Here is a 24,479-nt window from a genome sequence, read left to right as displayed (position 1 = left end):
TTGAAAACGTAAGGTGTTGGATAACTTCGAGAGTTGCTTCACACAAGATTTGGCTAAAAGCTTTAGTAAAAGAGGAAGGGGCATAACTCCCAATAAAATGGGAAAAGTGCACAACTTCTCATTAGTGGAATTTTACAAAGTTCACTAAAAACCAGTTTTCCAGACAATAATTTGAATAGTACTAACGTTCTTATGGATGGAACTTCAGTTAGTCTTCTTGGGGTTTGGTTTTAGAGGGTTAAATGTTCTATAAACAGCATCCTGGATACTCCAGGGGTTATATGCTTACTTTTGCTCTCTGCACCCAAGGAATATGTCGTAGCAAAATTGAAGACATGCGGCTAGCTTTATGAATGGTCTCTTTTAAAAAAACCACCGACCAATCGCTAGGCTGATACCTGTCCTTTGAAGGTTGCAAAGGAGCGACACCAGACTTCAAAGCCAGTCAATTTTACTGTTACGCGACCGAGAGATTCCTTTGATGTGCATCAAAAGATCAAACTAGTCTTTTTCGTCTAATCGACAAGGTGGTGCACACAAAGTCTTCAATTTTGACATGACATATTCCAGGAGTGCAGAGAGCAGGGTATGTTGGTGTAATAATCTTCTTGTAATAAGGCGGATCTATCTCTAGTATGTCAGTTCATCACGTCACTTTCTCTAGTCGAGTATCTGCCAGTACATCACGTCATTATCTGTAATATCTGCCAGTACATCACGCCACTATATATAGACTCTGTCAGTTCATCACGTCACTCTCTCTAGTCTCTGTCAGTTCATCACGTCTCTATTTCTAGTATCTGTCAGTACATCACGTCACTATTTCTAGTATCTGTCAGTACATCACGTCACTTTCTCTAGTCTCTGTAAATATATCACGTCACTCTCTCTAGTATCTGTCAGTACATCACGTCACTTTCTCTAGTCTCTGTCAGTACATCACGTCACTATTTCTAGTATCTGTCAGTACATCACGTCACTTTCTCTAGTCTAGTATCTGCCAGTACATCACGTCATTATCTGTAATATCTGTCAGTTCATCACGTCACTCTCTCTAGTCTCTGTCAGTTCATCACGTCTCTATTTCTAGTATCTGTCGGTACATCACGTCACTATTTCTAGTATCTGTCAGTACATCACGTCACTTTCTCTAGTCTAGTATCTGCCAGTACATCACGTCATTATATGTAATATCTGCTAGTCGATCACGCCACTATATATAGACTCTATCAGTTCATCACGTCACTATCTCTAGTCTAGTATCTGCCAGTACATCACGTCATTATCTGTAATATCTGCTAGTACATCACGCCACTATATATTGACTCTGTCAGTACATCACGTCACCTTTAAAGTCTCTGTCAATATATCACGTCACTATTTCTAGTATCTGTCAGTACATCACGTCACTATTTCTAGTCTAGTATCTGCCAGTACATCACGTCACTTTTTCTAGTCTAGTATCTGCCAGTACATCACGTCATTATCTGCCAGTACATCACGCCACTATATATTGACTGTCAGTTCATCACGTACCTCTCTTTAGTCACTGTCAATATATCACGTCACTATTTCTAGTATCTGTCAGTACATCACGTCACTATCTCTAGTCTAGTATCTGCCAGTACATCACGCCACTATATATAGACTCTGTCAGTTCATCACGTCACTCTCTCTAGTCTCTGTCAGTTCATCACGTCTCTATTTCTAGTATCTGTCAGTACATCACGTCACTATTTCTAGTATCTGTCATTTCATCACGTCACTTTTTCTAGTCTAGTATCTGCCAGTCCATCACGTCATTATCTGCCAGTACATCACGCCACTATATATAGACTCTGTCAGTTCTTGTCAACACACCATGTCACTATTTCTAGTGTCTGTCAACATACCATGTCACTATTTCTAGTGTCTGTCAACACACTATGTCACTATTTCTGGTGTCTGTCAACACACCATGTCACTATTTCTAGTGTCTGTCAACACACCATGTCACTATTTCTAGTATCTGTCAACACATTATGTCACTATTTCTAGTGTCTGTCAACACACCATGTCATTATTTCTAGTGTATGTCAACACACTATGTCACTATTTCTAGTATCTGTCAACACACTATGTCACTATTTCTAGTATATGTCAACACACTATGTTTCTATTTCTAGTGTCTGTCAACACACCATGTCAATATTTCTAGTGTCTTGTCAACACACCATGTCACTATTTCTAGTGTCTGTCAACACACTATGTCACTATTTCTAGTGTCTGTCAACACACCATGTCACTATTTCTAGTGTCTGTCAACTCACCATGTCACTATTTCTAGTATATGTCAACACCCTATGTTTCTATTTCTAGTGTCTGTCAACCCACCATGTCAATATTTCTAGTGTCTTGTCAACACACCATGTCCCTATTTCTAGTATCTGTCAACACACTATGTCACTATTTCTAGTGTCTTGTCAACACACCATGTCATTATTTCTAGTGTATGTCAACACACTATGTCACTATTCCTAGTATCTGTCAACACACTATGTTACTATTTCTAGTATCTGTCAACACACCATGTCAATATTTCTAGTGTCTTGTCAACACACCATGTCGCTATTTCTATTGTCTTGTTAACACATCATGTCACTATTTCTAGTGTCTGTCAACACACCATGTCACTATTTCTAGTGTCTGTCAACACACCATGTCACTTTTTCTAGTGTCTGTCAACACACCATGTCACTATTTCTAGTGTCTGCCAACACACCATGTCACTATTTCTGGTGTCTGTCAACACACCATGTCAATATTTCTAGTGTCTTGTCAATACACCATGTCACTATTTCTAGTGTCTGTCAACACAACATGTCACTATTTCTAGTGCCTGTCAACACACCATGTCACTATTTCTAGTGTCTGTCAACACAACATGTCACTATTACTAGTGTCTGTCAACATTCTATGTCACTATTTCCAGTGTCTGTCAACACACCATGTCACTATTTCTAGTGTCTGCCAACACACTATGTCACTATTTCTAGTATCTGTCAACACACCATGTCACTATTTTTAGTGTCTGCCAACACACCATGTCACTATTTCTAGTGTCTGTTGACACAACATGTCACTATTTCTAGTGTCTGCCAACACACCATGTCACTATTTCTAGTGTCTGTCAACACAACATGTCACTATTTCCAGTGTCTGTCAACACACCATGTCACTATTTCTAGTGTCTGTCAATACACCATGTACTTTTCTCAAATATCTGTCAACACGTAAATCCGCTAGCTTCAGTTTGTGTCAACTCATCATGTCACTTTCTTCAGTGTCTGTCAACACATGCCACTTTCTCAAGAATCTGTCAACACATCATGTCACTGTCATCAGTGTCTGTCAACACATCATGTCACTATCTTCAGTGTCTGTCAACATATCATGTCACTGTCATCAGTGTCTGTCAACACATCATGTCACTGTCAGCAGTGTCTGTCAATACATCATGTCACTGTCATCAGTGTCTGTCAACACATCATGTCATTGTCATCAGTGTATGTCAACACATCATGTCACTGTCATCAGTGTCTGTCAACACATCATGTCACTGTCATCAGTGTCTGTCAACACATCATGTCACTGTCATCAGTGTCTGTCAACACATCATGTCACTGTCATCAGTGTCTGTCAACACATCATGTCACTGTCATCAGTGTCTGTCAACACATCATGTCACTGTCATCAGTGTCTGTCAACACATCATGTCACTGTCATCAGTGTCTGTCAACACATCATGTCACTGTCATCAGTGTCTGTCAACACATCATGTCACTGTCATCAGTGTCTGTCAACACATCATGTCACTGTCATCAGTGTCTGTCAACACATCATGTCACTGTCATCAGTGTCTGTCAACACATCATGTCACTGTCATCAGTGTCTGTCAACACATCATGTCACTGTCATCAGTGTCTGTCAACACATCATGTCACTGTCATCAGTGTCTGTCAACACATCATGTCACTGTCATCAGTGTCTGTCAACACATCATGTCACTGTCATCAGTGTCTGTCAACACATCATGTCACTGTCATCAGTGTCTGTCAACACATCATGTCACTGTCATCAGTGTCTGTCAACACATCATGTCACTGTCATCAGTGTCTGTCAACACATCATGTCACTGTCATCAGTGTCTGTCAACACATCATGTCACTGTCATCAGTGTCTGTCAACACATCATGTCACTATCTTCAGTGTCTGTCAACACATGCCACTTTCTCAAGAATCTGTCAACACATCATTTCACTGTCATCAGTGTCTGTCAACACATCATGTCACTGTCATCAGTGTCTGTCAACACATCATGTCACTAGTGTCTGTAAACACATGCCACTCTCTCTAGTATCTGTTAACACGTCATGTCTCTAGCATTTGTCAGCATATCATGTCACTCCTTTTTATTCCCCGCTTTCACCGAAACAGGGGATATTAATTTGGGTTTGTCCGTCTGTCTGTCACGCTTCTTTTCCGTGCAATAACTGCAACAAGTGTTTACCGATTTTCTTCAAACTTGGTTAAAGGGTTAAATGCCTTAAGGGCTCGGCCAAGTTCGGAAAACGTCATATGTTGTTTCTGTTCAATAACTCTCGCAAATAGTATCTGATTGTCTTCAAACTAAGTAACAGGATTCAACACATTAAGGGCTCGGTCTAGTCTAGTCATTATCTGCAGTTTCTGCTTAATAACTCTAGCAAATATTAGCCAAATTCCTTCAAACTTGAGAACATTGTTCGTGTTCCTCTGTCTTTCCACCCATCTCGGGCACTCTTTGGTTTTCGTGTGATAATTGCTGTAGATGTTGTGCAGATATTTCAACCAGATTCCGTATGCACATCCGGCTCATGCTAAGTTTGCCAACCGATGTGATTTGTGCATATTTACGGATAATTAATGAGGTTAGTAAATTCTGATGGATTAAACGATTAATTTACATCGTAATACCTATATGTTCAATAAAAAGTCTAACTTCTGTATAAGGTTGTTTATTCTTGGAGTTTCAAGCTATACATTATGTCTCACCAGCACGATACTCGCATGTTTAAACCTAACCTCAATAATGTTTACCTACAATATGTTCTGCAAGCGGGGGATCCACGAATTCGCTTGTTGTATCTTCATTATGTCCGTTTCTATTAATACATCATGTTACGCTACAGTCACTATCAACATATCATACCACTCTCTTCTTTCACAGTAAACATTGTTATAGAAAACATTACCCAGTTTTTAGACTAATTGAAAAGAATAGGACATGACAACCATAAAGCTGTTTGCTTGTTAACATCAAGGTTTTTCGTTTATCATTTAATAGTTAGACGTTTAAAATAAAAGCATCATATATGTATCGTTTCCAAATAGTATTTTGCATTTATTTGTTAGGAATCTCACAAGACAGGAATCACATAAGAAGAAGCAAACATAAATGTTAATAAGAACAGACAACCGTTTTAAAGCGATGAACATTTATTTTTTTAAACCATTTCTCAGGATTGTTACGGAATAACAGAATTAAAAAGCTCAACATTTAAGAAGCATAACATTACATTCTATATAATGTCTCGTCCTTATGTACGGAAGCATGTCCATTTCCAAAGCATGATTTTTAAACAATGGATCGAAAAAGCCCTCATTTGCAATTAGTAATCTAAAAACAATATTCATGCATGATAATGAAATTAAAATCCTAAACAAAAATATGGCCTGAATACATATACAAATGTACAGTGAATTCTTTCCAATGTGGCACTCAATAGGGTCCAACACACCAACACACTGCCTGTACTGGACTATGTGTCAGAACACACCAACACACTGCCTGTACTGGACTATGTGTCAGAACACACCAACACACTGCCTGTACTGGACTATGTGTCAGAACACACCAACACACTGCCTGTACTGGACTATGTGTCAGAACACACCAACACACTGCCTGTACTGGACTATGTGTCAGAACACACCAACACACTGCCTGTACTGGACTATGTGTCAGAACACACCAACACACTGCCTGTACTGGACTATGTGTCAGAACACACCAACACACTGCCTGTACTGGACTATGTGTCAGAACACACCAACACACTGCCTGTACTGGACTATGTGTCAGAACACACCAACACACTGCCTGTACTGGACTATGTGTCAGAACACACCAACACACTGCCTGTACTGGACTATGTGTCAGAACACACCAACACACTGCCTGTACTGGACTATGTGTCAGAACACACCAACACACTGCCTGTACTGGACTATGTGTCAGAACACACCAACACACTGCCTGTACTGGACTATGTGTCAGAACACACCAACACACTGCCTGTACTGGACTATGTGTCAGAACACACCAACACACTGCCTGTACTGGACTATGTGTCAGAACACACCAACACACTGCCTGTACTGGACTATGTGTCAGAACACACCAACACACTGCCTGTACTGGACTATGTGTCAGAACACACCAACACACTGCCTGTACTGGACTATGTGTCAGAACACACCAACACACTGCCTGTACTGGACTATGTGTCAGAACACACCAACACACTGCCTGTACTGGACTATGTGTCAGAACACACCAACACACTGCCTGTACTGGACTATGTGTCAGAACACACCAACACACTGCCTGTACTGGACTATGTGTCAGAACACACCAACACACTGCCTGTACTGGACTATGTGTCAGAACACACCAACACACTGCCTGTACTGGACTATGTGTCAGAACACACCAACACACTGCCTGTACTGGACTATGTGTCAGAACACACCAACACACTGCCTGTACTGGACTATGTGTCAGAACACACCAACACACTGCCTGTACTGGACTATGTGTCAGAACACACCAACACACTGCCTGTACTGGACTATGTGTCAGAACACACCAACACACTGCCTGTACTGGACTATGTGTCAGAACACACCAACACACTGCCTGTACTGGACTATGTGTCAGAACACACCAACACACTGCCTGTACTGGACTATGTGTCAGAACACACCAACACACTGCCTGTACTGGACTATGTGTCAGAACACACCAACACACTGCCTGTACTGGACTATGTGTCAGAACACACCAACACACTGCCTGTACTGGACTATGTGTCAGAACACACCAACACACTGCCTGTACTGGACTATGTGTCAGAACACACCAACACACTGCCTGTACTGGACTATGTGTCAGAACACACCAACACACTGCCTGTACTGGACTATGTGTCAGAACACACCAACACACTGCCTGTACTGGACTATGTGTCAGAACACACCAACACACTGCCTGTACTGGACTATGTGTCAGAACACACCAACACACTGCCTGTACTGGACTATGTGTCAGAACACACCAACACACTGCCTGTACTGGACTATGTGTCAGAACACACCGTTTTCATTTAATAATGTAAACAAGGAAGAAGATGAAATAAAACACATTCGGAATTAATAAAAACGAACGATACATACAATATCAAAACACTTTTTGTAGTGCCATTCATATCAAATTGGAAATCTAACATTGACTTCGATCAATTAATGTAATCATTAACATATATAAATATATTAACACCATGCACAAAATGAACTAAAACCAAGCACCTGTGTAATAATAATGAGGATTAACTCATTCACCCCTCAAGACGAATTTGAACTCTTCCATATACAATGTTGGAATAGTTCATTATGAAATTTCAGGGGTGAAGTAGACAGCAATAGGGTGTTAAACAAAGGTCAGTATTGACACCACTAAACAACAGTATATCATTTATCATTTTGTAACATCACCTACTGCAATGAAGGGGGGGGGGGGGGGGGGGGGATGTACATAACAACTTTCATTAATATCTGATTATAGGGTACTTGTACAATATTAATTTTATCTCATAAAATATCTGCTACATCATTGTTTGCCAACGAATGGAACAGCAGGAGGTTCGTCGCCCAAGATCCTGTCTATGAATTGCTCCCACTTGTTCTGCCATAGGGTAATGGCAGTTCTCTTCTCCGAAGGCGACATGGCGCTGTATCTGGACAAAACGTAAAGGGACACGGAATTAGATAAAGTCAATCTGGAGACTTCTCTTACTGACATTAAACTTTACCTAATACGTTACTAACACGGGACATGGGTGATACGCTTCAATTTAGAACACTAGTTTGGGTTAGCCATACTTCAAGATTTCACTTATATTCGACCAGCGTGTTCGTGACCTCTAATATGTATTAATTAAGTTGTTATCAATGGTGAATTGAGAAGTCTGTAGTATATTTTATGGGTGCAAAGCAGTAATAAGGCATTAACTTCTCACCATACTCCAGATATATTTTGCAATTACCAAAGAGAGCAAATACATAATCTCTAACTCAAATAGGGGGATGGGTTTATTCTAGGACAGTGAATCTGGATTTGTTGTATTTCGAATCTGGATTTGTTGTATTTCTAGCTGCAAAACATAGGTACAATATGTAAGCTTATTGCCAGGCATTGGCTTACTGCTGGATAAAAAAAGGACAATGCACTATATATTTATAAAAAAACCACATGACTTGCCGCTCATTTCAGAAAGATAAACTATTGCAATGGACTTGAGTGACTTCAGTTCAAAGCAAGTTTTATAAAATTGAGATTGTAGATAATCAGTTAATTGCGTGGTAATACATCTATTTTTCGACCTACATATATTGCAGTGTTCACTGTTATATTAAAAATAAGAATTTACAGTATATAATTTTTCAATAAAAATGAAATGAGGTATGAGGTATAGCAAAGAAATATAAGGGGGGGGGGGGGGACCTTAACCAGGACGACATTATATGATATAAACTCTCTCTTTCTCTGCTTTATTTACTCTCCCTTTCTCTGCTTTATTTATGATATTTTGATGATGATCCGAGAAGAACTGAAACTACAATTAATACCTATGTTGACGGGTAATATAATAGGGTTGTCACAATATATCTGAAAACCTATACATCACAATACACAGGCATATCGTATTGTATCGCGATACAGAAATGAAATGTTCAAAATCGTTTTTGTTTTTTGTTTGTTTGTGTATTTGCTTTGCAAATCACCACAATCCTAAAAGGTATGCACATGCCCGTAAACAGGCAATTACAAGTAGTGGGATTTAGATGAAATTTCATATCAATTGTTGATTTAACGAAAATCTGTGTGATTCATATACTATTTGATTCAGTTTGCTAACATAACATTTTACATAAGAAACCAATCAAACCTTCCACAGCAAACGGACCTTCAGACAAGGTGAGCTATGGCATCTCAGACCAGGTGAGCTAACAATTAATATCATGTACAAAGTCTATTAGAAATATTAGAATCTTTCCTCACTAACAATTTTCTCAACACAGGGGGTAAGTTTTCAAATGTCTAATCTAAGGCTCTGCAGATGACTGGTCTCATTTAAAAAAAAATCTTTTTCGACTGCTTTGTCTCCAACAGTCGGGAAAATGTCTTTTCCTCCTGTCTGTTCTTCGTAGCTATTGCTATATCTGTTTTAAACAACTACCATTACAAGTTAGTTTCTGTTCAGCATAGCTGATGTCTAAACATGTACAGGTAGAAATCCTTTACAGAGATAACAAACAAAAATGTCTGGGGTAGGGAAAACCATCTGTTACTTACTGTAGAGAATTGATGGCCAGTTTTTTCAGCATTGCCAGGTCGGTATCAGCACCGGTCATACCCATAAACGCCATATAGAAGTCGTACGACAGTCCACGGGCTCCCCATAGAGCAGGAACATCAGAACTGATTACCACAGGGAAGTCCTCTGCGAGCAGGCTGGAAGCAGGATGGTTCCTTAAGTCATCCACTAATTTCAAAACCTGAAGGAAAGTCGAAAGTTTATGCATTCATTGCACACTGGTAATAGATAAGCTTTCTTCATTTATTTTTTCCACGAGCATATCTTAGAGAATTGCTGACTCTACTTCTAAATTTTTCAGATACTTGTTGACTGATAACATAATAGTATATTTAAAGGCTACTGAACTTGTTATGATATTTTATGATAACATTTACAAATGTAATTTAGCCATTATACACTTCTGCCTTGGTGATACATTTATTAACTACTAACCTGGTTAGATATTTGTTAACTTTTAACCTGGTTTTATATTTGTTAACTACGAACCTGGTTAGATATGGGATTAACCTCTATAGCTATTCCTTTACTCTTAACTAGCTTCATCGTCTCGGGGTGTTTAGTTAATGCGTAGCCGTGGCCGATACGACTTGTGTTAAGGAGGACAGCATCTATGAGGTTGTTGTCAGTGGGTGTCCCCTCCCAGTCTGTAAAATATAAAGGTCAAGCAAAGGTCAATGCAATGAATTAGGATATGTTAAAACCACATCAGGGTCATGTAGAGGTCAGAGTTACAATAAGGTTATGTAAATGTTGCAAAACAAACAAAAGTAAAATAAAAGTCAGAGCACAAATGTGAGTAAAGTCAAAATCTCAGACAATACTAAATACTTAACAAGACATTAAATAAGGGTACGAAAAGGAAGCTGCAACACAGAAAAGATAACAAAATAACACTTTTCCCATAACTTTACGTGGCTGTCACAATCCCATTATGTGAGCTTTGTACTGGCTTGTCAACAGAGGTTGCTACGCCTCGATATCAATGGGTAATGTATGAATGACACAACAGGGGACAGTCAAAAACAACCTCGTCTCAGTGGCTGTCTCTATACCTCGGATACCATTAACCGAATTCAGGTTTTTTCAGAATGTAATTTGTTACCTTCGCATTTAATCCAATTTCTTTGCTACTTTACAAAAGTTGTTATCAATGATATTAAATCTGTAAAATGTGGTTAAAAATTAACAGGCGGTAGCAATAAAGCCGCTTTGGCGCCGCAATCTGCTTTTCATTACCCGGTATTCCGACATGTCCGGAAACTCAGCATAGGATAATGTAATATGACATTTTGAGGTAATTCTAAGTAAAAATGTTAATATTTTAATCATTGAAATATTCCTCATATTTTTGTTGCCAAGGTTCTGTAGGAAAGACAGAGAATCCGAATACATTATTTACTTTGACACATCATTTGATTTTAAGTGTTCAAGAGTGAGATAGATTTCATGGGCTTCCGCAGAAAATATTGATAAAACATTCGGAGGCCAGCATCTGTTGCAACCATGGCTGCTGCGACCATATGATATAACCAGTATAAAATGATTGAAATCTTTAATGTCTCAACTGCAGTTTCAAAAAGGATAACGACAGGCGTAAAATTCAAGACATGGAAGAACATTTATTGGTGAAAATGATTGGATAGTGTTAACATTAATTTAGAAATAAAATTAGAATACCTTTAGGTTCTTAATATGAGGAAAGAACGATGGCTTTCTATCGAATAAAACGCCCAGGAACTTAACTTGTTTGACTACAGGAATGAGCAGGCCGTCAAGTGTGAGATTGTCATGGGTTTAACATACTTGACAAAAATGCATTCGGATTTTGAAAATTTAAAAACTTTCATCATCAGTACAGATCTGAAGTTGATTCAAACATGGCTGCAACAGTCTTTCAATTGTATTCGTATGTTTTGCCCAGTAGCATATTAGAAAGTCATTCAAATCATCCATTGGACAGTTTAAGAAAACCTTTTAGGTTTATTAAGGAAAAGGAATACGTAGTTGTTGCATTTCCCCATGAACTATGGACTCTGTCGGTGTTATATACGTCATTAAAATTCTAGGAGTGTTTTAAATGAGGGTTATAAATTGATCATGTATTTCATCAAGTCCTGTTGCAGAAGCATGCTATTTTCCCACGATTTTTGGAGTTCTAATAATGGGAATGGGAGACTGTTATGTTCATTGTTGTTCGAGGATAATTTTAAATGTGTTTTCTCATTAGACGGTTAATTTGTTTCGAGTGGTTTACTGTTGATTCTTTTGGAAAGGCAGAAACCATATCAAACGTTGTTACAGTTATTTTACCATTCGTTTTGAGATATTTTAAATGATCTTTTACAACTTGTCCTTCTACATATTTGGTGGATGTTTTCGCGTTTAGTTTCAACACGTACAATTTCCATTCTTAAATCTTGATGGTGATTCTAGTAACATACTTGTCTCTCCTGCATGGAAGAAGTAAGGTAGAGTAATGTTTTGCTGTGACGGGTAGACGATGGCGCTGATGTACTCTATCAGGGGGATCCCGTGGTCCTCCTGTCCCATTAGATCGTATCCAGCAAATAGCTGGGGGTACTGTTGTAACATCGCTATGGACTCCTTTATCTGCTGAAGCACATCGCTAGTGGACACAAATCTGTGGGACAAACGATTAGTTATGCGTCTAGTACAAATCGTGATACAAACCTTTGCATTATATCAGAGTTTGATTGTAAATGCTTAATAGCCCCTCCACACAAGAATGTAATTTTAGGGCTAAAGCGTAAGTATGGAACCCAAAAGACCTTGTACAAACATCAAAAGCAATTTTAGTACAATGTAGCACAAGTAGTGTCAATACTACAATGTACATAATAATGGTTCAAAAAGTTTTTTCATGTCTTGTGCATTGAAATAAATATCACGAGCCTGTTTAAGATCATTACACGTAATCATGAAATGTTTAACAATAAATCTAGTATCACAAGAGCAGGTTTGGGTAAAGTACAATTCAGGGTCACATAATATTGGTTATAATATAGATCTGTCTGACAAAATATTGTTTATAATACAAATGTGTGGGGCAACGAATTAGTTATCTGTAAAATTATCGGGCAAATTATCAGTTATAAGTATGTAATGACGTGTTTAAGTTGTGTCTTGTGCTGTACAATGTTAAGTTATTCCTGTTGACAAAAATGTGGGAAAGCCTACATGCCAAATATCATGATATTAGCGCAGCCTATTTTGTATTCAGAAGTATTGAAAAGGTTTTAACAAATCTAACCTCTGCAACCTTAAAGTAGGCCATTTGAACAAACTTCATAGCCTTCATCTCTTCACTTTACTTGCTAAATATCATCACGCTTTGCCTGTTGTTTATTTAAAAGAAGATTTAAAAGTGTTTTGTCAAATATGACTCATGTGATCTTGAACGTAGGTTAAAATCATCCATTAGAGCAAACATGATTGCCTTTTATACCAGCATGCTACTGGCCAAATATCGTAACCCAACACTTCGTAATAGATTTTATCCCCATGACCTTGACAGTCAACCGATGTCAATTAATTGAGCAAACTTAATAGCCCTTCATATCGTTAAGCTATTGGCCAAATATAATCATTGCACTTTGTTGTTTATAACAAATCTAACTCATGTGACATTCAAGGTTGGTAGAATTCATTCATTTGAGCAAACTTAACAGTTCTTCACCCCATCAAGCTGTCGACAAATCATTATCATCAAGACGTCTGGTTTTTCAGAAGAAGTTTAGTAAATATTTTAACGATGAAAGTGGTTCAAGGTCATCTATCATGGGTGATCGAATTCGTCTAAAAGTTGGAACAGACATTAAAAATTGGCCAGGGTTATTCATTTTCCAAAAACACCTGATAGCCATTCGTCCCTAAATTCAGGCCAGAAAAGATGATGCGACTCCCCATTAAAACAGTGAAACTTACTTGTAACCAGATCTGATGATGCGGCCACCTGTAAAATCGGGATGGTCCTTCACAAACTGGTCAAGATTCTGTTTGTATAACTCCATCACGAATGTCCTGTTGTCAATAGTACTGCCATCTAAATTGTACAACTGTTAAGGAATAAAAGAAGCATTATCATTGGTCGATACCGGTTACATATGTACATCTGTTTGTCTGTTTCGGGTTTTTTGTTCTCTTTAATGCCTTCCCATTAGAAGAAATCACCGATTTGTAGGGGGCCCACATAAGTCGACTTATATCAAACACTCATTCCTGGAACATACACGAATTGGTTTTATTTTGTTACTAAGATCCTATTAACAGATAAATTCATTCAAGGACGTGCCTCCGTGTATGTGTTCTAGTGACAGTTTATATCAAATGCCTCCTTGCGGTAGCGCGGATCTGATACCTACTTCAGTGTGCTCCCTCACTAAAATATTCCGACTGGTCATATACCGACAAGGAATAAACCAGTGTTGCAATTACTCTAAATACAGAATCCTGAACAGGGCAAAACAACTACCGATTTTAAAGACTTTTGTATGTCCCGGCTAGGGGACAACCCAATGTTTACGACACTTGGTCGAATGCTCAACATTAAGACCATGAGTGTGGTGTTGCCAAGAGATGCGCCTGGAAACAAAAGGAGTAGAGAGAAAATAGAAAGATCATGAATGTTTCTTCTGTCGACTTGGCAGAAAACAGAAAAAACACCTATTCTGCAGGGAGACGAGCATTAGTCGTCTTTTACGACATGTAGACGAATACATCAGGCATATTCCTTTCCCCGAAACTGCAAGGCATTTAAAAAAAATTGCACTTTTATATATAGGATCAGATCATTGAAATAGTGTTATACTCAGTGAACATGTTACCTTGACGTAATTGTTATATAGATTTTATCAGATCATTGGTACATTTTCTTGAAACAAACTTACCACTGGCAGCAATGCCCTTGTTTCTAGATATTGAACATTATCTTCATGAAATTCTTTCAAGGCCTGATGAAAGTATTTTCCAAACACGGGTTCATAGTTGATGAGTCCATTGGCCACATCCCAGACTCTATATAACGCCTTCCAAACAACGTCTTTGGTGGGATAAGTCTTTACAGGGTCAGGCACGATCAGGGACATACTGTTGTACAACCTACAAATACATTACGGAGTTTCAATATACTATTTCGCATTATCTGATTCTTGACCACAAACAAATTTAGACCTCTGGAAGAAGATCCTTAAAATGGTTCAGTTAGACCTTACAATTATAGAACATGTAACTATTGGCATTTGAAATTTTCGCTGAAACAGATACTCGGCAAGAAAAATATAATAAAAAAATAAGCCGACATCTTCCCCTGCTTCTACACATAAATCAGTGAAAATAGAACAATGTTTTGTAGTATACACATTAGGGAGTGGAATACATACCAAATGAAACTCTGTTCATTAAAATCATTCAAGTGTAAAAGTCTCTGTTGGCCCAAAAGCGATTTTGGAAATAACTCGTGAATTACACCAATGACTGGTCTAAAATACTTAAGTCTTCTCCAATCCAGTGATGACTGAAAACTCGTAAAAAATTAAGTAAGACGCACACGTGAATGCACATATAATCTAAGGTAATAGACACCGTATGCCAAACATTGAACTACACTGCATCACCTAAAGCTGTTACGTCATTATAAATCTCATCGGTGTTGATAGGGGCCAAAGGTTGGAACTCCAAATTAGTCTTAACTACTGTTTAAACAGAAGGGGAGATTCATAAAAAACCCTGCATTATATGAACTCATAAATCAGATGGGTTACTGGTTGATTTGAAATTAATAACGTGTCATAGTGTGCATATCATGAATTATACCAATATTCAAAACAGATGAACATGACTATCAAGTTAACGACAAGCCTGAGTGAATGACAAATCCGAAAGCAGAGTCTACTATATTGTATATTGAAAGAATAAAAAAAATAATTTATCACCAATGCGCATTTTCTTTATACCTTGACTGTCACAAGTTCAGATAGAAAGGCCTGTCAAAATACACGACAACTTGATTGCAGTGCAAAACAAATTAAACCTAAGTGGCAGGTTATTGTGACGTCCGCCGGATACGGCTACTACATCTGCGTGTATCCGTCCAACCACTCTGAAAGAACTTCGAAGTTTTAGGCGTCACAATAAACACCACTCCGATTGAGCCCGTACTCATCATCGTTGGGTGTTATGGTAATGGATTGGTTATTGTACAGCTTTTATGGTCCTATCAAAAACCGAGGTAATTCAAGGACATGTCTCAATGTGTGAATGTGTGCCGGGGGCTGGGTATGTTGGTGTATTCGTCTCCTTGAGATAGCGCGGATCTCATTGAAATACCATGTCGAAGGAACCCAGAACAGCATTCCACCAGGCCACATTTTATTGACAGCGGTTTGATGTTTTGTTTAGCGTCCTTTCGATAGCTTTATCATTTGAGGACGTGCCTCCGTGTGCGTTATATATACGTACCTGTGTGTATGTATGGTGGAGACTGGGTATGTATTTGTCCCCTTGCGGTAGCGCGGATATGAATACAGAATGCTACATTACTGATTCACCATGCCGAAGACACCAAGCACAATTATTCCACTCGGTCACATTATACTGACAACGTGTAAACCTGTGATTACCCTAATTGCTTGATATTAATCAGGGAATAGTTACTACATTTTTAAGGACTTTGGCTGGCCTTGGAATAGAACCAATATCTTCTTTACCTGGGAATACGTTCAACACTAAGGCCAAAGGTGAGGTATTGCCAACGAAGGCATTGGGAAATAAAAACGTTGAAAAATATGAAAATATGAATATATGAAATCTGCAATGGGTGCAGCATATTTATTTAACAGTTAGGAAACGCAATAACCGAAAATGCAGGAGCTGACCTAAGCAATATCCGATGAATCGGACATCATCCCCGCTCACCTATCCGTTAGTTTACAAGTTTAAAGCGACGACGATACAAACGACGATCATACAGGGTACAAGACATGTTACTTGAGAAACCCGACTTATCCTGCGTTGACGTCTAATAAACTCAATTCAGCGCGAATTTTTTTCTTGATTTGTGACAAATTAAGAAACCAAAACTTCAATGAATAGATTGATACAAAGTTGAATACAAATGCAACAAAATGATAACTTCATCTAAGATGAAGGTAGTGTTAACATTTTTCTGCTGAGTATACATGTATAACACAGCCTTTCTTTTTTTTGCTGCGTGTATAACACAGTTGAGTTGACATTATGGTCATGAGAATAACAATGTCATCTGAACTGCAACACTTACTTGTAAAGGCCAAACAACAGTGTTATAGTGACATGCTATAGAACAAAGTCTCTTCTATAGCACTTTTATTTGTTTAATGACATTGAGCATGAGAGAAAAAGATACACAGCAGATGATCTGGGAATGTAGACTTATTTCACTGAGAATTTTCTGAATGTGGACTGTACTTACATTTGGTCAAATTTCTCTTTATCGGAAGCATTTTGTCTCTCTGTGGCAATCAATTTCCATGGACAGCCTGGTAGAAAAAAGGAAAATGTTAACAATGCTTTACTGAGACACCCGCCTGAATAGCATAGTTCAATATTTAACCACATGCATAGAGAAATCGCATTCATAAATAGACACGAAAAAATATGTAAAATAGAATTTGCTGCACTGTATCTCTGAATGTCATGTATTGTCAATATTTACTTCTAAACTGATAAAACGTCGTTTGGTAATGTTTACCTACCTGGATTTGAAGGAGGAGTTTGATAGAAGTGGAACTTAATATGATTGTTTTGATCTGTACACATGTAGCAATGATCCATGTAGGTGACTGTCTTCACAAGCCAGGTGATATCAGCCATGGAACAGTCGTGCAGATGGAGGCCCCCACCTACAATACATTGTGTAAGTGTATATGTTAACAATGTAAAATCGGTTGCCAAGCGTATCAACAGCAGTTGAGTGTTGCAATGGAGAACAAATGATCCTTCCTCCGTAACTTTATATATCCGTAATATATAAAGATTATGATAAACAGTAACACTGACGATTCACATCAACACTCAAAGTGCCGTTAGTCGTCCACAGCCCATCCATCTATGAAATGTTTATGTATACAAGTTGTCATGGAATAAACTGCCAATAGATGTCGCAATTTAAAGTCATCGGGCACAAAGAGCCAAACTATCAATGAATGTTAGTAAAGTCTAAATGAACGTCCATTACCAAGTCGTCAGCAGACATCAAGGTTGAGAGGAAACGTGAATGGGAACACCCACAGCTGAAAACTAGCTGGTGACAACTATAATTATTATTATATTCTTTAACGGCAAAACCCGTGCATGTTCTTAAGTGGTGACTAGTGTTAGCCCCATGCAGAATCGGGTGTTAGTTTTTCATTTGCTGTCTGGACATAAGAAGACATTGGAAAAAGCAATAAGAAAAGAACTGCTGTATCCGACCGCACGTGTATCGTAAAAGGCGACTAATGTTGGGTCCTCTGCAGAATCGGACGTTCTTCTAAATCTTCTCACAAGAGGACATGGAAGAGACTAAAATTGATCTGCTGCTCCACTGTTATGCTTGGGATTTTTTAATTATTGAACTTAATCTGTTGGAGATGAAAAAACCCTTAATCAAGGTAAATACAAATTAATTGATTATTTTGCCTCCTCACATGTGTCGTTATTATTTGTTTCATGTGTTTTAAGCCAAACAAAATGCGTTAAACAGACCAATTACGACGCACTTAGGAAAAATACGAGTAAGTATCTCACACCATAGTGATATTGAAAAAAAGACAATTTCAAAGTTTGTAATTTACCACCCTGTGTATAATTATGGACTTCTGATATAATTGCGACTTTATGTATCGATAATTACCTTTTGGCATTGTCTTGATTATCTGGAAAACCTCGCTTTCTTCAATTAAGTCTTTTCCGTGGAAAAAGTGAATGGAAGGTAGAAATGATGGACCATTTGTTGTTCTAGAGCTGTTGATTTCTTTTCCTTTAGCAACCATCAGTAGTCGATTGACCTGTTGTTCTCGAGCAGATAATTGAATGCTTCCTCCCACTCGTAGATTGGCTTCTCCGTTCACAATTTGAGCTCTTTGTTGTAAATAAGTCGCAGTCGGCATTTCAACTGGAAGACTCCGCACATTTTCGATTGTCATCAAACAGATTGTGAATAGTACTAGGGACTCCATCACTGACAACTGACGCAAAGGCAATATCGAAATAAGAAATCATGACTTGCTTATATAGTCGATGTATAGTCTGTTTCAAATAACTTATCTTCAATCTTTTACATAGCGCATTTTTAAAACAGCAATGTAGTATAATCTGTTCGTTTGCGCATGGTCGGTTGGTTGTACACGTTCAACGTCCAATCAACAGCCAAGGTCATTAAAGGACGTTCCTCCATTTTGTTGTATATGCTCTTCACATTTTTGCCCGGAATTATATACAAGTCCGTGGATTCAGCTTTATATAGTTGATGATTGCGAGCACGTTAAAACGGTAGCTTTTTTTATTGTAACCATACATAACTGTGTACATGGAATTGTTAAAAACATAGACAAATTAATGCAATTAAATATACGCATTTTATGACCGTGCAACTGCAGGTAATAGTAATTTCGATAATCTTATTCATTGCTTATAATACAGACTTCAATATCTAATCTGGTGGAAATACGCCGTGTCTGCAATCGTTAAAGTTCATCATATCACCATTTCCAAATCCTTCCCCGAGGGCTGATATGGAGGTCAAGGGTATATAAAGGTAGGATATGGAAATGGTATCAGGATGTTTTAGCCCACCATTATCTGATGGTGTGCTATTCAAATTGCTCTTCGCCGTCCTTCCTGAAACAATTCTTGTTATCGCTATTTCTCAGGAGTACTGAAAGGATCTTTCTTAAAATTTAGATGTAGGTTCCCCTTAGTCTGTAGTTCTGCATGATTACTTTTGAGACTGATCGGATAAACAAAATGTCTGACCAGCGCCCATCGAGCACTTAATGTTTGTTATTGCTATTTCTCAGCAAGGAATGGATGGATCCTTCAAAAATTTGAAATGATTTCCTTTGGTCCCATGTTTTATTTTGAGAGAAAGGGCATGTTGGAATTTGTCATTTCCAGAATATTACCACTATTTCCCAGGAAGTACTTTGTACATTGCAATGGTTGTTTCTATTTCTTTCTCTTTAAGATCTGTACTTGTAATATGGATAAATGTCTACAAAAAAGGACATTAAAGATACCAAAATTGATCTGCTACCCCCATTGTAGCACTTGGGATATTTTTCGTTTCATATCTTTCCCGTCTTCTTTCTTTTCTATCTACTTTTTGTTTAAGGCGGTGTCTCTCTAAGCAATTGTCCTGATATGACCCAGGCTGTTGTTCAACCGACACAAAAATACATAACAAATCAATTGAATGCAGCCAATGGGAAGTCAAGAAAATAATAAGTATTATCATTATCACTAACATCAGCAGCACATCATATGATTCGATTTTATAAACACCTTGTGTTGTCCAGTTTTTCTTACGTCTACTTTGTTCTGATGATTCAAAATATGTTCTTGGTTTATTCCTATTTGTCTTGTCTTTCTTTTCTATCTACTTCTTCCTTCCGGTGGTGTCTCAATGTCCCTTATATCACCCTGTCTGTTACGAGAACGTGAACCCCAAACTAACAAAAAAAAACTTCACAGAAAGTTCTCGAGGGACATATCTCCTATTTGATATGGTGGTTCCTCTTGGTATTCAGATGTGCATGTATACTTTTGAAACTGAAAGGAACAAAATGACTGCCAGGTGTCCATCTTTGATTTTGACAGAAAACAATGAATGCTTGTTCTGCATGTTTCATTTAGGGAGTGATCATAAAAAAATAAGATGGTTGCAGACGGTCATCTTGGATGTTGACAGTTCAAGAATACTATCACTATTTCCCAGGAAGTACTTATAATTGATCTTTCTCACATTGCAATGATCGGTTCTATTTCTGTCACATTAAGTACTGTACTACTAACTATGTGAAACGACAAACTCACTTGGATGACAAGTGTTGACACGTGGTGTAATGAAAACAAGATACTAGTAAATGTAAATAAAATTAAATGTATATTAGTTGCTAATAAGCAGAAACTTGGGAGACTAAATGAAACTCTCAATCTTATACTAGAGGAGAAACCGTGGCCCAGGTACATGCTGAGAAATTATTTGGTATTTATATCGATGACAGTTTGTCCTAATCAACTAATTTTTCATCAAATATTTCCAAAATAAATCAAGGATTAGGATTATTACGGCGTATCGACCACTTTTACATACAGATTCAGGGCTTCAGATTCCCGCATGAATTTTTGAAAATGACGCGTCTGTTATTGTCCATTTTATTCAAAGCTATTCATCATGAAACTTTTTACTCACGTTAGTGTCAATCTACTACCGACTCGTATAGGGTTCCGTTTAGTCTTCATCATCATCATTACCATTGCAAGAGAATTATATAAGACGCGATGACGACGACTTGTATTGCTATTACTTTTCACCCCGTCCTTGACGAAAGGACATATTTTCCTATCTCTTGACTAGAATGTCGATAAAAATATAAAAGACAGTAATGAAGCAGATTTAATTCTAGATAAAGTACTATAATTCACCGAGAAGGTATTTTGAAACAGCAGAAATACATATACGTCATAACATATAAACAACACATGGTGTTTTTAGATAGAATCATATGATGTGCTGCTAATGATAGTGATGATGATAATACCTATAATTATGTTCTTGATAATTTCTAGCAATCCCATTGGCCGCATCCAATTGATATGGTTGGTTATCTACGCTTGCACGTAGATAACATCTCGAGTCCACCTGCGCTGGCCTCTCGATTTTATCCACGTGCTCGCGATGAGAAAATTGTTCTCACGACAAACCCTGAAAATACAGTGTGATAATCTATAATTATCATCATCATTTTCATCAGCAGCACATTATATGATCCAATCTAATAAACACCATGTGTTGTCCAGGAGGAGTTGCTTTATTTTGCTGTTTCACTGTTTGCACGTACAGTGGCTTGCAACATCTGCGCACGTAATTGTTTAAAAATAAGTTAAACTGTGTACTCGTGTACTAGTATATAGTATTGCCGGTCTATCATCATCATCATTACACTCAGTCATCTTAATTGTGCCATAATGACACTCATCATCATAAACAGCATCGATCATCATCATCATCATCATCATCATGTCATAGTGACACACCTACTCACAATTGTCATGTCATTTTGACATTATTCATCAAACAAGAGAGGTATAATAGGCTGGGAAGGTCTTTGTGTCAGGAAATCATATTTTTGTAAACAGCGTTTGAAAGCAGAGACTAGTCCATGGTATTGGAGAAAGTTTAAATTAGTTTGAAAATTATGAAAGAATTCGTCAAGTGAGAGAAAAGTCAAAGTAACTGGATCTTTATTTACATCATTTAATGTAAGCACGACCGCCTCAAACCAATTTGGATAAAAAACTATTATATTATACCAAAGAGGTGATTCTAAAATTGAATCTGGTTTAGGAAGCCTTATATATTCAGAATTATTAAGTCTACCCCATGCTTTAAACACACTCCTCCAAATTAATTGTGACAGTTGGATTTACATAAATGAATATATTCCTTTCCACAGTTATACAGCTTTTTAGAATCGCCAGATGAATGCAATAATCTTCTTGCCCAACCTAACTTAAGAGAATCAATAAAAGGATGTACATATAGTTTTGAATAACAACATATTTTTTTCATCTTATGACATTTACCATTCCACAAGGAATAAAAAAAATAAAGAATTTAACTGTGTAACATATTTTTCTGGTGGGTAAGGCAAAGTTATAAAAAAGATAGTTAAGTTGCGAAATCAACAATGATTTAATAACATTTATCTTACCTACTGGAGTCAAGTTCTTTCTATTCCATGTATTTATAATAGCTTTAAGCTTTACATTCTTTTTATCAAAGTAGTCTAGGACATACGTATAGGTCATTTTTTCTTCTTATTAGGTAGAAGTGTACTGTAGCGTACGATGGCCATGGATGGGTGATATTTTTTATACAATGAATAATCCCGGTAACATAACATGTATCAAAATTTCAAAAAGAAATCAGAACTAAAATTGGCATATTCCGTCGAGTTATCTTCTCTTGTGAACAGGTATTGATTGTTACGTCATTGGTTTGTATGAGAAAATTACGTCGTTTTCTCAAAAATTGATGACGTTACTCTCTCAAACAAATGACGTAACAATCAATACCTACTCTCTAGAGAAGATAACTCTACAATACGAAAAGACGGAATACATGATGAAGTGGACTATGTGGGCTTCATAATTTTTCAAAAAAAAAAATCGAATTCGGTTTGAGACTACACTTTTGGGCATTTACAAATCTGTGTCTACACAACAAAAGCTAGCTTTTCATGTAGTCTATTTTTGTACTTAGCACATGTGTAAATATTGTGAAAAATCCACCGGAATGACCTATGCTAAAACGTGAATATTTTTGTTACCGAGTAGGCGATATTTAATTTCAGACAGGTTTTAAGAAAAACAATACTACTTGCGGGGGTCAAATTTTGGGTTAAAAATCATGTTTTTTGGCATATTTTGCAAAAAGTTATTCATGAAAACCACTAACCTATTCAAGGTTTCATTTTTCAGATTACCTCCCTTTGTTGGTAGTTTGTGAGCAGAATTGGTAAAAATTCACCTGTCAGGAGAATTCATATTACTCGGTCACTATTAAAGTGAGAAAGGGAACAGATACATCGTTTTGTTCATTGTGTCATTTTCCAAACATTTAAAAGGTTTTAATTAAATTTTGAGAAAAAGAAAGTGATGTATGAGGTAGCAGTGTAGAGTAGCGTACGATGGCCATGGGTGATATTTTTATACAATGAATAACCCCTGTAATATAACATGTATCAAATAAAAAAAAAATCAGCACTAAAATTGGCATATACATGATGAAGTGGACTATGTGGGCTTCATAATCTTTTCAAAAACAAAATTTGAATTTGGTTTGAGACTGCAGTTTTGGGCATTTACAAATCTGTATCTACACAACAAAAGCTTGCTTTTTATGTAGTTTATTTTTGTACTAAGCACATGTGTAAATATTGTGAAAAATCCACCGGAATGACCTATGCTAAAACGTGAGTATTTCTGTAACCGAGTAGGCGATATTTAATTGCAGACAGGTTTAAAGAAAAAACAATACTACTTGCGGGGGTCAAATTTTGGGTTAAAAATCTTTTTTATGCAATGTTTTGGTGTTTTTTGATGTGGTAGCCATGGTTTTCACAAGTCCCAAATCTGGGGAAAACAGTTTTTGAAAACAAAAACAAATCTTCTAAACAAAATGAAATCAAAATGTAGTTTATAAATATGTATATATATGTAGGTGTGTTGTGTAGGTTGTTTGGGAGGAGGTAAACCGGAAGTAACAGGTTTTGATATGACAATATTGATTATGGGTCAATTGTAATGATGTGTGATTGTTTGTAATTTAAAGGTCCCTTTATAAAGAAACACACCTGTTCCGGATGATTGATATCATCGTTATTGAAAAGAATTCATTGTGGCGACGTTGTATGCGATCGACTTTTTAAATCCTTTTATTTACACGCTCGATGTGCTATTGTGACATTGTACATCATA

At 37.4% G+C, this 24,479-nt stretch overlaps 1 protein-coding gene across 1 annotated transcript; it reads right to left on the bottom strand.

The window, feature by feature from the left end:
- Positions 1-7,874: 7,874 nt before the first annotated feature.
- LOC110443014 (adenosine deaminase AGSA-like) lies at positions 7,875-18,963 on the bottom strand. Its single transcript, XM_021486953.1, has 9 exons — positions 18,631-18,963; positions 17,492-17,638; positions 17,209-17,275; positions 14,648-14,858; positions 13,686-13,816; positions 12,182-12,381; positions 10,227-10,384; positions 9,716-9,918; positions 7,875-8,096 (listed from the first exon to the last, which is right to left on the bottom strand). Exons 1-9 carry the CDS (start codon positions 18,953-18,955, stop codon positions 7,970-7,972), a joined length of 1,569 nt encoding a protein of 522 aa, XP_021342628.1. The 5' UTR covers positions 18,956-18,963; the 3' UTR covers positions 7,875-7,969.
- Positions 18,964-24,479: the final 5,516 nt, after the last annotated feature.

This window comes from Mizuhopecten yessoensis, unplaced genomic scaffold (assembly GCF_002113885.1).
Source record: "Mizuhopecten yessoensis strain PY_sf001 unplaced genomic scaffold, ASM211388v2 scaffold716319, whole genome shotgun sequence".
Lineage (NCBI taxonomy): Eukaryota > Metazoa > Mollusca > Bivalvia > Pectinida > Pectinidae > Mizuhopecten > Mizuhopecten yessoensis.
Note: the sequence above shows the minus strand (reverse complement) of the source record. Positions and strands in the feature narration are given on the sequence as shown.